This window comes from Rissa tridactyla, chromosome 9, assembly GCF_028500815.1.
Source record: "Rissa tridactyla isolate bRisTri1 chromosome 9, bRisTri1.patW.cur.20221130, whole genome shotgun sequence".
Taxonomy (NCBI): Eukaryota; Metazoa; Chordata; class Aves; order Charadriiformes; family Laridae; genus Rissa; species Rissa tridactyla.
Window position 1 is genome coordinate 39,706,594 of NC_071474.1, and position 16,408 is coordinate 39,723,001.

At 42.4% G+C, this 16,408-nt stretch overlaps 1 protein-coding gene across 2 annotated transcripts in view; it reads left to right on the forward strand.

Annotated features, from left to right (window-relative positions):
- The window catches only part of NRK (Nik related kinase), a 102,474-nt gene that overhangs the window by 75,367 nt on the left and 10,699 nt on the right, over positions 1 to 16,408 (forward strand). For both annotated transcript variants that reach the window (XM_054215691.1, XM_054215689.1), the window contains exons 20-28: positions 13 to 131; positions 3,828 to 3,921; positions 6,406 to 6,579; positions 7,020 to 7,149; positions 7,534 to 7,692; positions 9,317 to 9,460; positions 10,718 to 10,852; positions 12,899 to 12,999; positions 13,544 to 13,693. In XM_054215691.1, coding sequence (XP_054071666.1) covers positions 13 to 131; positions 3,828 to 3,921; positions 6,406 to 6,579; positions 7,020 to 7,149; positions 7,534 to 7,692; positions 9,317 to 9,460; positions 10,718 to 10,852; positions 12,899 to 12,999; positions 13,544 to 13,693 — 1,206 coding nt within the window. The remainder of the gene's footprint in view (positions 1 to 12; positions 132 to 3,827; positions 3,922 to 6,405; positions 6,580 to 7,019; positions 7,150 to 7,533; positions 7,693 to 9,316; positions 9,461 to 10,717; positions 10,853 to 12,898; positions 13,000 to 13,543; positions 13,694 to 16,408) is intronic.

The window sequence follows — 16,408 nt, forward strand, 5'->3', positions numbered from 1 at the left end:
TTCTTTGCTCAGAATCCAGGCTCCTTTGCCAAGGGGAGGGACGGTGCCAACGCATTCTTAAAAGCAGCAGACTATTCCTCATCGAGCGATGAAGCTGGGAGCAGTGACGAAGATGACACGAACCACACAAGGTTGGCTTGATTATTTATTTTTTTTTTTAATTATTATTTTCTTCCTTTTTATTACATACTTCTAAATATCTGGAAAAAAAGTTGGCATACATAAACACTACCTCCTCTCTGAAGTTACTATCAGTCATTTATGTCAGTTGTAATTAAGCAGTTTAATCGCGCTATAGTGAACTCCCGGGGGTAAATGTTTGCTCCATCAGATGTATGCAGTGTAATCAGCTTTGATGACTTGTTGCCCTGGGACAATGAGGAAATGTCTCGCTTTAACTGAATATCAATAGGTGGTGCTTTTATAGAGATTACTTGGCACTGATCTATGTTTAAAGAATTTTTGGAAGGAAAAAGGAGAGGGAAAGAAAACTGTACACCTTCATGCTAAATAAAGATTACAGTGAAAAAAGCGAGGCAAACGTGACCCTTGTATTCAGGCAGTCTGTTCACTCCAGGAGAAATAATTACCACTGAAAAGCTGATTCCTTCACCAGGGCTGTGGTGGATAAAGAGGAGATAGTGTAGGCAGGACTTGTTTTTGTAAAATTTGTATTTTTAACTTAAATACAAAATAAAACTTCTAAAATTGTATTTTTAATATTACTGTTTTGCACAGTTGCTGTGGTTGCCAGATGATGCCGTGGCTTGTACCAAGCTGATCTCCCATGAACTGTTTCTCTCTAGCTTTCCAGTTTCTCTTGTTGGTTTTGTGACTGACATCTTGTGGTGTGTTACCTGTCGAGCAAAATGTGTGTTCTGCTGAGAAATAATGGAGTGTGAATAGCTTGCTAGTCCAAGTGAATGAGAGTCAGGAGATCAGCTGGCCAACGCTGCTGCTTGGAACGGCAAAGAGAATTATTTTTTAGTATTGATGAATGAAACTCCTAAATTTCTTGCAAAGAGACTTTAAGAGGGTTTAATTCAAGTTCTAGGATTTACTTCGAAGTGCATCGCAGGGCCACAGAGCTCCCTGGGATGGGGCTCTTGCTCTTCTGACATAATCACGTGTGCAGTTTTGTCAGTCTTTGGGAAGAGACGCGTGGATTTGTAGCACTGCTGGCAAGCCATCGCCTTGGCCTGCTACCAGCCCTTTCCCCTGTGCTGCTCGGAGGAAGGTGGAGTTTTTGCACCTGCATATGCTCCTGATTTGCATTTCTAAAGCTCATTTTCAAAGCTGAGGAATGAGGAGGGAGAATGTTAAAAATCTTGTAGCTTATTCAGCGCACCTGAAAGAGCTGTCTTTTTGCTGCGATGCCTTTATTTTCTTAGTGCTCCTCTTCCAAACCACCTTATTTTGATCTGTAAAAAGTTTTATTCACTCCAGGTCATAGAATTCATCCTAGACCTCAGAAAGACTCTACATAAAAACATGGATTTGCCCTGTAGCAATGACTTTGCTGCGTAAGTGCTAGATTGCTGTGATCCTTGCATGCTGTAATGATTTGAAGGAGTGGTGTCACTGCCTTTGGAAACCTGCATGCGTTGCATCTCCTCTGTGTGTGAGATCTAGAGAAGTGGAATTGGCAGGATGATCCCTGTCAGGTTTGCCTTCCTGTGCACACAGCCGCCGCAAGAACTCCTGTAAAATCAAAATAATAATCTTGTCTATTAACAAAGTCCCTTCACCTGGATGGAACATCGTTTGTATTAAAAGAGAGACACTTTGGGAAATCTATCCTGATTAATACCAAGAAATAGCAAAAAGTATAGTGATTAAAGTGAAAGCAGCAGCCAGCATTGAAACTTTGCATATTCTGGATAATGAAGGTTTTTGTTTTTCTTGCAATCTAAGGTCTGCGAATGCGGGATCTGAAGGCTCTTGCAGTCTGTAGGAGTGTTTCTGTGTGGGCTCTGGCTGAGACACCTTGGACAAAGTTTTAGTTGGCTATTGAAAACAATCTCTGTTTTCTTGTTCTTGCCTGGGCTGTGGAACAGCTTTTGGTGTCCACGCTCCAGCTGTCGTGGAGGTGCCCAGTAGGACTAGACTTGGGACATGCATGTATACAAGAGAAAAAGCTTCATATTCTCTTGGATGACCCCTGTTAGCCACCTTGAGAAGGCTCATTTCTGAGGAAGCCAGGACTAAGGGCAGCTGTCTCTCAGCTGTAAAACAACTTTTTGGCCTCATTTTTCTTTTCGGTGAGATGAGCCAGAATTCTTCCTCACACACACCAGGATTTTGTTTTAAGGAAGAGATGTCAGTGTACGTGATCCAGCATCTTACCTGCTTGTATAACATATCTTTTCCATTGATGCTAATTTCTCTGAGAGTTCTTCCTCCTCTGGTGGATGCAGCATTCACAATCCCCTGAAACACTGACTTTCCTGGGGCTCATTTTGTGTAGTTCAGTTTCCTCTCTTTGCTCTTTATATGTTGTTCCCTACCAAAATTTGAACAAGGTGGGTGCAAGTGTGTGCTTGGCTATGAATTACTTTCTCCCCCTAATAAATGGGAGGCTGCTGCTCGCTTTTCTGGTAAGAAGAGACCCTGGCACTCACCATTGATCCTACTCCATGTCTTGCCATTCCTTCTAAGTTGAGTATGCAAATGTTTACCCCTCCCATAGAAAGATGAGGGGAGCAACCCAAAACCAAAAATTAAACAACAAAAAGAAGCGACAAGAACTTCTTCACATCTGTCTTAAGTCGGTAGCTCTCTCACCAAACCTTCTTTGTTATCACATTGGGCAACACTTTAAAACAAACCCTCACACTCTCCTACCAGTGGTGGCACAGCACCGTAGAGCCCTTCGCAGCAGCATCCTGAACCCAGTCGGCATTATAATTACTGCAGAGGAGGCAGAAATGTAATATGCTTAAATGGATTGCAGTAATAAATAAATGAATATAAATAAATAATGTGGGATGGAAATGCACAGAAATGGGGCCAGAGCCTTGCTGAGGCTGTTCCACTTGGGTAAAAAAAGTTTAAAAAACCAAAGATACCACTGGTTGTGTAGAAAGCAATAGTAGGCTGGGGTATGTCCTTATTCTTACTCTTTCTTCAGGTGTCTGCTTTTGGTCTCTGTTGAAGACAGGGTACTGGGCTAGGTGGGCCTTTGTCCCCAGCCATTCCAGCAGTTCTTACATTGTTCTGTCTCTGTGTGCACTGGGCAACATTTTTGTTGTTTCTTTGTACGTAAGGTGAGGATGTCCGTGTTTCAGGGACTGACTCGCAGTATGAAATTCCAGTGTAGCCTGTCCCAGTAGGCACTGGCAGAGAGGTCCCTGATACCGGCATACAGCTGAGCAGGAGCTCTCCCCCGTGCAGCCGATGCTCTTTGGAGAGCAGGGTGGCTCCTAATTGCACTCCACAGGGTAGTGTATGAGGTGAGACAGGATAAGTTTTGAAGTAGGCGCTTCTCAAATGACAGCTTGAGCCACCAGCTCTCACTTGCTTGAGCTACACAGTGTCTGAAAAATGGTGGGTGGAATGCAGGGAGATGAAGGGATGCTCTTCGTCGGGGTGGGGAGAGCTTCCTGATGTGTGTGAGTGCTCCTTGGGCTCCAGTCCATTCAGGCACATCTACAGACTAATCAGCTTGCTTTTGTACAAGAACCTTTAAGTGTAACCAGCAAATGTTAATTATGCTCACTTTTGAACATGTATATGTGTGGTTTTTTTGCTTTTTGTTTTTTTGGGCTCTTTTTTTTTTTTTTTTTCCCCTGAAGTAGTTCTGTTCATTAATTGGAGTTTGTTACCAGGCAACTGCTAAGCAGCAGAGTGGCAGATTTCTCAAGGACGAGAGTACCAGATGGAATTGAACTGAAACCCCAAAGCACCGTCGCAGAACAGAAGGTAATTTGGCCATTTGTAAGGGGGTGGGTACGGTGAGGGGGAGTCAGATCGTTAATGTGTATGATAAACACTGTATCCGTTTCTTCTCGGCAGCATTTTCCCTGTGAAGTCCTGCTCTGTCATTGCAAATTATAGCTATAAGCCTTGAAAATATGTGTAGTTTCAGGTTTTGTGCTTCCTATAAAAGTGCTTACATTTAGGTATGAAATTGCGCTTCTTTATTTGTCCTTGCTATTGACCTGGTAGTAGTTCCTGATGTCAACGTATTTCTTGAAGGCACTGGGCAGGTTGCAAAAAAGCAATACTGTTGGTTATTGTTGGTCTGCATTGTTGCTGTTTTAAAAAAATCTTGACCTTTTTTATTCCAATTTAAAGAGAACTACCTCTTACTACTTAGAATGTTACCAGAAGAGGGGAAAAAACACTTCATCTCTCCTTACTAGCTTAGCAAAAATACATGTCTTCTCATATGTCATGTTGTGGTTCCTTCCCAGCTGTAGTTTCTAGTAGACTTCAAGTCATGTGGATTTTCCCCTGTGATAAATATTAGTGCAGAAAAGATGAAGACAGACAAAGCAGAACAATGTTCTTTGTGGTCGAAAACAAAAAAAGTTACAGTAATAAGACATGCAGTCAGCATCAGAGCACTTCCACCTATTACTGAGTGTACTCTTGTTTCACAGACAGGGAAAATAAATTGCTGTGAAACTGGTGTTTTTCCCAGATCTGTTTGCATGAGCTGTGGCAGGGCTAGGAAGAAAAAGGAGTTCCGGAATGGCATCCTTCCTGACTGGGGAAGGAGTCCCGCTTTGCCTTCGTCCCACCATCTTCAAGGAGAAAAGACCCTGCTTCGGAGAAGGAATTATAAATGGGGCAAACCCAGTATTCTTCTTGTGGCAAAACCAGCCCAGTGCTTTCCCATTCCCCTGATATCCGGGCATTGGAAATAGGCTGCTTGAGGGAAAGTTGAAGGATGGGGTCTTCGAGGCCCAGATTGAGGATGAGGGAGGATGGAGGGGAGCGGAGTCACGTTTTCTGGTGGGTTTGGGGAGAACGATGGGGGAGTGAGAACAGACAGATGACTGCCACTTCTCCACACAAATGTCTGTGATGCCTCCCAGTCTTCTCCCTCCTTCTCATGGAGAATCCTGTCTGTTCCTCCCACCTCTGTTACACCAACCACAGCCATCATGAGTCTCTACAACTTCTTCCAACATCCCTGTCACCGGCTCATCATCAGGAACTGGTCTGAAGGGTTAGGGTGTACCAAACTGCCCAAATCGTTCAAATGGGGGTTTGGTTCAGTTCAGCTGAATCTGACTCAAAACTGAACAAAAAAAGCCCCATACTGGTTTCAGTCAGTCCCTCATCTCAAATACTGACACGTATGGGTTGGTTTGGTTTTTTACATCTAAATTAAAATGTGAAATATTTGGAGCATCAATTTGTTTTCTAGTTAATTACTTGGCTTTTAAAAGGCAAATGCCTTTTATTTAGAATTATCTACTTGGGGTTTTTTCATACTTTGGCCAGCATTCAAAAAAAGCTGATCTGATTTCAGTAGGTTGTTTATCAAAGTCAGTACAATGTACAGACTTGCCTTGAATTCATCCAGCCAGAAGCTGCTGGGGTTTGGTGGTGTTTTTTTCCTTCGGTGTAATTCAGGAGGAATTTTCTAGTGCAGCACTTGGCTCCTGTTACTCCCTACGTTACAGTGCCAATGGTGTTCAGGTTCCCTGCCCGATCACAGCCAGGGGTAGATCCCTCTGCACTGCCCACCCCATCTGGGACATCTTCCTTTACGCATCCCATCTTACTTCCTCTCAAAGCTTCTAGCCACGTATTCCCAGAAACCAACCTCCGACTCTGTATTTTGTGCTGTCGGAGAGTGAGCTTGTGTGGTGCCTCACACCTTACATAGTTCAAAAATATTTCCTTGAAGCTGGTGGGATCCTGTAAGGAGGTCTGCAGTACCAAACATCACTGTGCTGGAAATGCTGATACCAGATCCTACTGAATGTCAGCATTCTGGAATAAAGTTTCCTAATCAGTAAATGGAAAGTAGCAATGAATTGAATGGTAAAGGGCTTTGAACTTAATGCAGGTCCAGAACCGAGAAGTACCTACTTCTGCTGTGGTAGATAGAGGTCAGATCTGTAACGTTAGGACAAGTCACTTGATTCTGTCTCAAGTGTCTCTGAGGATGAAGTTCCTTCTTCACCTGTGGCTTGAAGTAACGTAGGTGAGGAGTGTTTGTGGAGCATTTCAGGGGTTTAAGCCAGTATCAATGTCTTAGGTATTTGCCACACACTTCTGTATTTAATTTTTCATTTTAATCTTTCCATAGGGTTTGTCTTTACATGATGCGTGATGCAGAGCATCCCACCCCATGTGCCCATCATTTATTGTCCTAATTAATGGGAGGTGCATAGTGCATTGGAAGTATGCTAAACGTGGAGTTTAACTGTATGTTCTCCTGCGCAGGATCAGATTTTAGGGCAACAAATTTCTAGCACCCAAGAAGGCCTCTGGAGCATAAACAACCAGAACTATCTCCTGCCAGATCTCCTCCAGCAAAGCCAAATTTCAGACTCCTCTGTGAACCCACCAAAAGTGCCACTGACCAGCCAGGAACCTCAGAACAAACCTCTGAATAAGGTAAGAGATAAACTATAGATTGAATTAATTGTACCGTTGTTTTCTTCCAGCCCTTCAGAGCCTGAGGTTGACAGCCTTTTAACTTCATCTGTCCTGTCTCTTTTTATGATGAGATTTTTCACCACATCCCTTCTTTTCTTTAAAAGTTTTATCTAGGGGATAAGTAAGAAATCTTGAGCTCCCTAACAAGTTCTGTTGTTCCACTTGTTTGCCCCCATCATCCCATTGGGACGCCTGGGTAAGCATCCTGACACAACTCCCCGCTCAGGCCTCCTCTTCTGTCGCTGAATTTGTACCATCTATCTTCAGCTTTAAGACTGTTCATCCTGTCTAAGTGTGCCCCATGCCACTTCTTCTGAACCTCAGAGGCACCACATTGCTGTGTGCTGTCTGCTCCCCCAGCATCGTCTTCCTGACCCAGCTCTTGTTTTTCACTGCAGACCCCGTGCACTGAAAGCACACCTTCAAAGAGCAGTACATCGTCTACAACATCATTCACTTCATTCATAGATCCCAGACTTCTGCCAATCACCCCTCCCACCAGTCCAGTAGGACCTTCCTGTAGTTCTCGTGAGTATGCTTTACCCTTCTCATAAAATGTTGTTCCTGGTTTCCTTTTTTTTTTTTTTTTTGGAGGGGGAGTGGGAAGGGCTTATTGCTTGCAAACGGGAACTGTCAGTAATGTCTCCAGAAACTGAAACTCCACGTCGCTACGAATTCTTATTGTACTGGTTCTGCCCTTCTTCCAGATGTGGCTCGCTGTGTTACCACAGCGCTTACTCAGCAATGCCTGAGGAATTTTCTAGATGTATGTTTTTTTCCCTCTGGCTCCGTAATGCTCCCGAGGTGATTTCTCACCCCTCTGGGGTTTCTTTTGTTCTGTCATAAACACGTCAAATGTGAGACGAGCCAAACACTGGCATTTTTCATGATTGCATATGTCTTTCATTGTAGCATCTAGTGCAAAACCTGAGCCTGTCAGGAGAGAAAATGCAAGGAAGGGCTCCGTTGTCAACGTCAACCCAACGAATATCCGCCCACAGAGTGACAGTCCAGAAATTCGGAAATACAAGAAGAAATTCAACTCCGAGGTCCTTTGTGCTGCTTTGTGGGGTAAGCTCAGAAGTACTTGGGCATGCGTGTGGAGGGCAGGCAGCAGCAGGAGAGGCTGGCAGTAGATGCCAGGCAGACTTCACAGTTGTCTTGCACCTCTCCTGTCAGAAAGTCCTGGAGTGGATCGCCGAGTAGATACCTGCGTCGCTCGCATGACGCTGCCTTCCTGCTAGAAGATGGCAAACGGATGACTTGCAGTTGCAATGGATTTTGATTGGGCACCAAATTGAAACTGTGCTTGTTGGAAGAGCCAAAAGTTGCAAATGTTTAGTAGTTTACGCGGCTTATGATACTTATTCTTGTCTTAGCCGCGTACAAGTACAGCTGATCACACTTAGCCCTGACCCAGTGGAAATATTCCAAACCTGAAGCCTTTCGCTGTCACACGTGTTAGGTATTCCAAGAATCTGAAGCAGGCCAGGTGTCAGTCTTTCCAAAAGCTTGGCGTCCTTAGCTCCTGCTGTCAGTGCTTCCTCAGAACCTCGCTGGATCACCCTTTTTACAGGGTCAGCTCCACATGGTGTAAAACCAAGATAAGTGCAGTCAGACCAGTTTTCAACAACTGTAGACCTTGTCCCAGTCTAATACTAGCTAAGCTCTTAAATTTTTTTAACCATCTTTCTACTTCAGAAGAACAGGCTTATTCTATGGGACTCACCCAGCCTTTTACTCGTCCTCACTTTTGAGTCTGGAATGGAAAATGAATGAAATAGATTAAACGTTGTCCAAAGGAAATGTAGATTTCTAGTTTACGGCTTCACAGATTTCGTGTAATGTATATTTGTAGGAGTCCAAGATTTTAAATTAAGTTACAGAGCTGTGTGACAAGGGCTGTAATTAAATGTGCGTTGAGGCTGACGAGCACCAGGTACTCATCAGAGCATTGCCAGAGGAGGAGGTTGCTTGTTCCAGCAGGATACCTCATGTTGTTTCTTTAGGAAAGGTAGCAGTCATGCCAGCCAAACACGATTTTTGACATCCTCTGATGTCAGCAACCTACTGGAGCCTTTGCTTCCTCGGAAGCAGTTGGATTTCAGATGGATTCACTCCTGTAATTTGGCATTTGAAAGCATTCTTGCAAAACACAGACCGTTTTCAAACAAACACTCTGTTTTCTCCTGACAGCAGCCCTTCTTCCCCCAGGTTTGGTCCTCCTTTGATTTGAGTGTTGTATTTGAGGAAAGAGGAATGATTTTTTTATTTTTTTGTTTAATTTTTTAATTGGTTAGGGACCCCTAGATCACTTAATTGCATCTCCTGTGTTGCCAGTGGAGCGGTGCTGGACTGGGACTTTTGCAGGGCTCACAGGCACTTTCCAAGGTCACCCGAGAAATTTGAGCTCACAAAGCATTTTCCTTTTTCTTTAAATCAACATTGACTTCAGCGGAACTACTCATTCTTCAAGTTACACAAGCACATAAGTGTTCTGCTGGGTAAAAACTGTTAATGGTGAGATCCTTTTTTTTCTATTCATTTTTCTGGGAGGTCATCGACAGAGCAACAGAGAAATTATCAGATACCATTACGTGAGACTAAGAAAGAATCAGATTTCAAAACAATGAACACTCGGTGGCCTCTGAATCGTTACGTGATTTATGCAGTATTTTTTTCCTTGTATCAACAGGAGTAAATTTACTGGTGGGAACAGAGAATGGATTGTGGCTGCTGGACAGAAGTGGGCAAGGAAGAGTTTATTCACTGATTACAAGGAGGCGATTCCAGCAAATGGATGTTCTGGAAGGACTCAATGTGCTAATTACTATATCAGGTTAGTTCATTGTCTAAAAGTATCTGACCTGCATTGGGGTTGGAAGCAATTAAAAAGAAGAATTAGGTTATAAACTAGGTTGAGGAATTTCCTCTTGCAGAAAAATCACAGGACAGTTATTCTTGTTAATAGGAAAACTCTCTTGAATTTTTAACATGTATATTCTCATTTCAGAGAGGCTTTGGGATATTTCATTACCTGGTTAATGTGTGAAATGGTTTATGGGAAGTATGAAGTGTTTCATATCCTTAAAATGAACTGGTTCTCAGCAAGTTATAGTTTGTTGGTCTGTTTGCTTGTTTCTGTGATGGGTGAGCATCTATCTAAGTGCAATTCTATTAAAATATCGTTAAATAACCTCATTCTGTGTTCAAAAAGATGTATGAGCAGTAACATGAGTGTTCTATGCTGTGAAAGCATCACCTTAAATGGAGTAGTGTCTTCAATCTCTGATGACAAACGACTTGGGCTCTGCCCTGCGAGGTGCTGAGGCCCTTATTCCCCATGGATGAGAGTGGCCCCAAAGGGTGCTTAGCACACAGCCAGGTGAGCGATGTAGGTCCAGCAAGGAATGGCAGCTCCTTCTCTCCAGTCCAGACTCCCCATGGTAGGTGATGGTGAGAGCTGTTTGTCCCATATTGCCAGGTCCGGTTGCTTCTGTGACAGAGTCCTTCTCTCTTAGACTAACCTGTGATCCCAGACTGCTCTTGAACACGTGTACTTACAAACTAAAGCAGCAGGAAGACTGGCTGAGATGAAAGATGACAAAGTAATTCTCACCTGGAAAGGCATCCAAAAGAAAATAGCTACTTGTAATGAAGACTGTCAGTTAATTAGAACTGAATGAGTCACTTATTCAAAATGGCCATTGTAGGCCATACCTGTGTTCCCTCCTTCACATCAAAGAGTAAATGCCAGATAGTGTGATTATTTCTGATAATACATGCGTCTATAGAGACCTCTTCTTTGGCCTGAGGGAAGAATTTCAGTCAGGTGTGAAAATCTTGCATGAAGCTTGAGTCGCAAGGTAAGTGCTCATGTGCCAAATGCCATTGTATTGCTCATGTTCCAGTTCCCTCCTGCGCGTCACCATCACACAGGGCTTTGCATTTGGGCTGGTGGACTCTTCTCTCACCTTGACGAGGCACAGAGACCTGCTCTACTCAAGGTCACAAAACTCCGGCTCTGTGTGAGTGTGGGAGAGTTTTTACTTCAGCGAGTTAAAGCATTATGGCTGTCTTTTTTTCCAAATCCTAGGGAAGAAGAATAAGTTGAGGGTGTATTACTTATCATGGCTGAGAAATAAGATTTTGCGCAATGATCCAGAGGTGGAAAAGCGGCAAGGCTGGGTGTCTGTGGGTGACCTGGAGGGCTGTGTACACTACAAAGTCGGTAAGGACTTACTGGTTTTTCCTTGAGGAGCTACATGATCATCCTATTGCATGTCGTGACACCAGTATTTTTCTTCAGCTCTTTTTCAGGATTGTATTGGGCTGAATATCTCTGAGTGTTTTCTTTTCAAACCTTGTTTTACATGGCTTTGCTTTGCTCCCTGTCATTCCAGGTAGCATCTCTTCTTGCAGCAGTTACGGGATGATGTTATGGGTATTCCCTGTAACAGCTGGAAGAAGGGAGTGCCAACCCTGGTCTGTTGCTCAGTCAGCAGCTTAGAAGTTCTGTACTTAAGGTTTTAATTAGACTGATGTTTTCCACCTCCATGCTATTCAGCTTCCCTCCTGGTGCTGAGTAACTGCCGAGAAGCTGGGTGACTAAAGTGCTAGTAAATCATATTTGTAGGGTGTCCATAGGTAGATCAGATTGGATGTGTTGACAGCTCATCCCTGTCTCTAGATCATAAAAGACCTAAATATACCTTTGTTAAAACTTACACGCTGGAAATGGTACCGTAGTGGTTGAAAAACCATCTTGCTTTTATTTAGCTTTCAGGCAGTTCATTCTTGAAGACGAACATCAGTATTGTGATAGTTTCTGTCATCTAACTGCGTGAGCGGGTGTGATGTATAGCGCAAGTTTTGCTTTGGTGAAAGGTGGTATATGAAAGTGGCACTTTTTTCAAAGTCAAATAGAGAAATGATATGGAGGAATGCAGGAGATGAGGTGGCTGGCTCTCATGAATACCTTGCTTGACATCTTTTTTTGCTTTTGTATCTCACGGCTTTAAAAAAGTGGCAAGGGTTAAATCCAAGAATGTGAAACAGATGTGCATTTTTACTTTCTGTGTGATTTTAGCTAAGCACCCACGTATTCCACTTCAGTTGCTCATCTTCGGGTTTGGTATGTTGTTTCTTTTTTTCTTTTTTTTTTTTTTTTTTTTTTAAAAAAAATAGTTATCCTAAAATTAGGCAAACATTTGGTAGGAGCTTCTGTGTTTACATATGACAAACCACTCTTACTTCTTTGACAAAACAGCTGCTGTTGTTTTTCTCTTGGTGAATCTTCTTGTATCTGGACCTTTGGTTTTATGGCCATTTGTCCAGGTAGAAGAGGAAGGGGATGTGCTGGTTTGCATTTTGGTGGACTTTGGGGTTGTGTTTTTTTTTTCTTTCTCTGCCTAAGTGAGATTTTCCTGACCAGTGTCTGTCCTTATCCACTCTGCATGCCTCTGCTACCTGCTCCTTTTGTAAGCAGCAAGGGCTGATCGAGGGCCCCTCCGGAAAACAAAGCTTACTTCAGCAGCGTAACATCTGCATCTTTTCAAAATCCCTGCCAGACACTGAATAGAAAACGAAGGGTGAATGCGTTGGGATGTGATACCCTAGGGTTCTGTTCCCAAAGCGAATGCTTGTCTCTGCCAGAGTGAAAAGACAATGTACAAAGAAGCCTTAAATTTCAATGCATTTGTTCTCTATGGGCCCAACACGACCTTAATCAACTTAGAGAAATTGCTCCTCTCTTAAATGCTTGCTCATCTCAGGAACATGGGAGTCCTTCGCCCCCACTAGCGCATGGGGATTTAACCCCACACGTGAACAGTGAAATGAAGATTCATCCTGCAGAGCGTAGCAGAATCGTTCAACCAACAACCACCATTGCTCCAAAAGTAGTTTATTAACAGCCACTAGTGCTGGTGTGTGTTCATACATAAAAAAATAAAGTAGGTTGACATATCTGCAGGGTCAAGACCTGTTTTTCTGACTAGTAAGATTTATAACTTTTTTTTTCATAGATACATGTAAAAATAATATATAAATGTTGTTAACAGTCATCTGGCTTTACTGAGAATAAATGAACTATAGGTTTTCAGTCAAGGTATTGTCACTGATGATATTAAACATTGATGTCCAGAATCCATTAGTCTCCCTTGCTGGAGAATGTCTACCTCTACAGGTAATCCATTGAAATTATTTCATGTGATGAGATGGTCTTTGATTTAAGTGTCTTGCTGATACCTAAGGAATTGTTCTTCTTGTATTACAGTAAAATATGAAAGAATCAAATTCCTTGTAATTGCTTTGAAAAACTCAGTGGAGGTTTATGCTTGGGCTCCAAAGCCTTATCACAAATTCATGGCTTTTAAGGTAAGTGAAACTTCACTTTGGTTCAGATGTATCACTGTCTCTCACTGTCTCTTATCTACTATTTGCTTTTGCTTTTTGTTGCTTTGTATAACATTTATTTCTAGTTAAAGATAAAATGAGTATTCTGTTAAAGAAACCGTAGCTCATTTGACACACATTGGAGATGGCAGGCATAAAAATGTCACAGTCATGATTCTGTTAGATGTGAATAACTTGTTTCAGTGCTGTGCCAAAACATACATTTGAGTTCACGAAGTTGGTGCTGATTTCCCTCAAAAGAGGAGGAAATTGAACATGAATGGTACTCAGCCTAATTTTTGCCTGGTCCGTTTCTAGAATCTGGATTTTTTTTCAAAATACAAGTGAATTATCCAGCTCTCCTTGCAGCTCAGTGGATGATGGATACTTACCTGCTTAAATATAACATACTATTTAACAAAAATAGCTGTCTGACTTTTGAGCTTTGAAAATTCTTAAGATCATATATATAGATCTGTAAACCAACAGCTTCATTGTGTAATATAATGTATTTTTCTTTTTGCAGTCCTTTACCTCACTTCATCACAAACCACTGTCAGTGGACCTGACTGTTGAAAATGGACAAAGATTAAAAGTTGTATATGGCTCAGTAGTAGGCTTTCACGCTATTGATGTGGACTCTGGATCTGTGTATGACCTGTACCTTCCAACACACGTAAGATACTCAAAAAAATTATGTAAACGCCTCCATTCTTTGGGGTGTATGTTGATGATGATCAGGTTAAGAGTTGTGCTATATTTCGAAAGACAGGGTAAGAGAGTAATTGTTGTATGTCAGCTAATAAAAAACCACTTTTCACATACTTTTATAACACTGAAGTTCGGTTAAAAGGCTTTTATCACATTCAGAATATCAATTTTAATGGCTTAACGTCAGAAAGTCTGTTGTACGGACAGTACTATTTTTAATTGATTTATTCTGGAAAGTTAGGACTACTTAAGCAATCAAAGACACAATAATATCTACATGAATTTAGGTGACTTATTTGCCACTGTGCTTCTCAAGCTTGCTAACAAGCTGATTAAATTAGCACTGAATTGAGCTGAAATTTGGCCTGGATGACGAAGACGGTTGCAACATGTTTTAATCTTGATCCACTGCAAGTATGTTACTCTTGCACCAGTGAGTACCTGTAGCCAGAGGAGCCAGGTATACATGTGCACCTATGAATAATCCCAATTTCTTCACCATGGAGCAAAATTGCATTCGTTTGATTACAGATCCAGGCTCCATATGCAAAATGTGATTTGTCTTTCAGTCGTGACTTTACAGAAACCCAGCTTCCAGACTAAACGAATTTGCTGCTCTTCTTAATGTTCAGTTGCCCTTGAAATCAGCCCTTAAATTCAGAAGAGTTTTTACATTTTCCTCAGGATTTTCTCATTAGATTGTCAAGAAGTTGGCATGAAGCTGTTGATTTCAGGTTGATGTGTACACATTGCCTTGTGCATCTGTTCATTGAGGTGATGGTGATGGCTAAATTCCTGCTTAAACTCGGATAACTGCAAAGTAATTCCCTTGCAGAAGTGAATGGCTGGCACGGGGCCAGCCATAGTCTGTGCTATGGTTTTAATTTTTTTTGTCGTTTGCTTATTTTTCAGCTGTTCTAGGTAGTTATTTTCAAAGCTGCGTGTCCCAAAAGCCAGAGAAAGTTGGGGGCTTAGGTCCAGAAAACTCACGGGTTCCCATGGCTCCTGGCAGGGAAATTCTGTGCACGCTTGAGATCCTGCCGGCCGTCAGCGGGGCTCCGCAGGGGCAGAGGGTTTGCCCATCTGCGTGCCGTGCCCTCCTTGCGTCCCGCTGCAGGGTGTCCCACAGTTATGCTCAGGAGGTCCGAAGAAATCTCATCCCAGATCTGCATGTTGCAGCCCGTGCCTTGAACCCTTTTATTTTTTTGACTTCTTTTGCTCCACTCTCAGGCCCACCTTTTCAAACCAAACGGAAACCCATGCCTCCTGTGCAAGCCGCTTGATCACTCTGCTGCCCCGACAAGTGACAGCCTTCCCATTCTGTCAGACCCGTGTTTCTAATGGACACGATATTGAGGATGGCTGTTAAGTTTATAAACTTCTCTTAATTAAAAAGCAACTATTCCAGCTGTTCAGAACAAACTGTTGAATCACCTGCTCAAAGCTTGTACTGTTTATTCCTGCGTTGGGTTTTCTAAGGGAGTTTTGTTAGAGGGTTTATTTAATCTGACAATTAGTAGCTTCGTTAACTATGCAACTATGAAAAATTCACATCAGTTTATAAATCAAAGCGTGGTGCTGGCATACCATCCCTGGAAGCTGGTTGCTAAGCAAGGTGAATGATGACTTGTCAAAAAGATCATTAGCATAATTGCCCAAGATAAGAAAGGCAAAAAAAAAAAAAAGCAGACCTTCTTAGAGGCTGTAGTTTTTCAACAGGCTGCAAATATAATTATATGTAGCTGATGAGAGAGATTTCCCAGGTGACTGTCCTGAATATGCGGGGCACCTTTAAGACTGACTCCATTTGTGGGTGCTCTTCAATCAAAAGTTAGCGTGTACTAAAAATATGTTTTCCCCTTAGAGTCTTAGACCTGAAATAAATCTGCTGCTCTATCCGTAGCTCTATATTTTTCGGTATTTCATTATTTTAAAGAGCATCTGCTAGAATTGGATAATTCTCTTGAGGAGCTTTGTGGTGGCGACAGACCAGACTTTAACAGGCTGACTTCAGATACTCTTGCTTTCTGGTAGCCTCTTTTCCTGGTTCCCCACCTCTTTCTTCATCTCTTACCTGCTTCGATCGCTCATGCGAGTACCAAGGCAACGCATTAAAATTGCTCTGCGGCTCTGGATACCCGTTCTAGTGTTACGGATAGTTGTTGCGGAGGCACGGAGTCAAGTGGTTGGCCTGGGTGTATTCAGTTTGGCAAGTACAGCTTCAGTGCTTCTTTTACTGTTCGTTGTGCCCTTAACGGTGTGCATAAATGTATGTGCTTGAAGAAGAAACGATCTGTGTGTTGCTGGCTTGTGAAAATGATGTAGAAACCCCAGTCATACGCTTCCTATAAAAATATTAATTGTAGTTGTTTAATTTACTATTTAACATCCTGTTTTGAGTAGCACTTTAGACAAGGAAATGCTTTGTTATTGTCTGTTAAGGCTGTCCTCTTTTCTTTCAAAACCACTTTCATAAAACCCCACCTTCATGGTTGTATACTTAAACCTTTTTTTTTCACTTGGGACGTGTTGGCTTCTGGGAGAGATTCTAGTGCATTGAACAGCTGTTAAAATAATTTGTGCGAGCGAAATGCACTGTTCCTGTGGCATGCAGAAAATGTACGGCGAACAGCATTTAAGTGGGAAACTGTTGAGGGAAGGATGTGGGAAGGGAAGGACA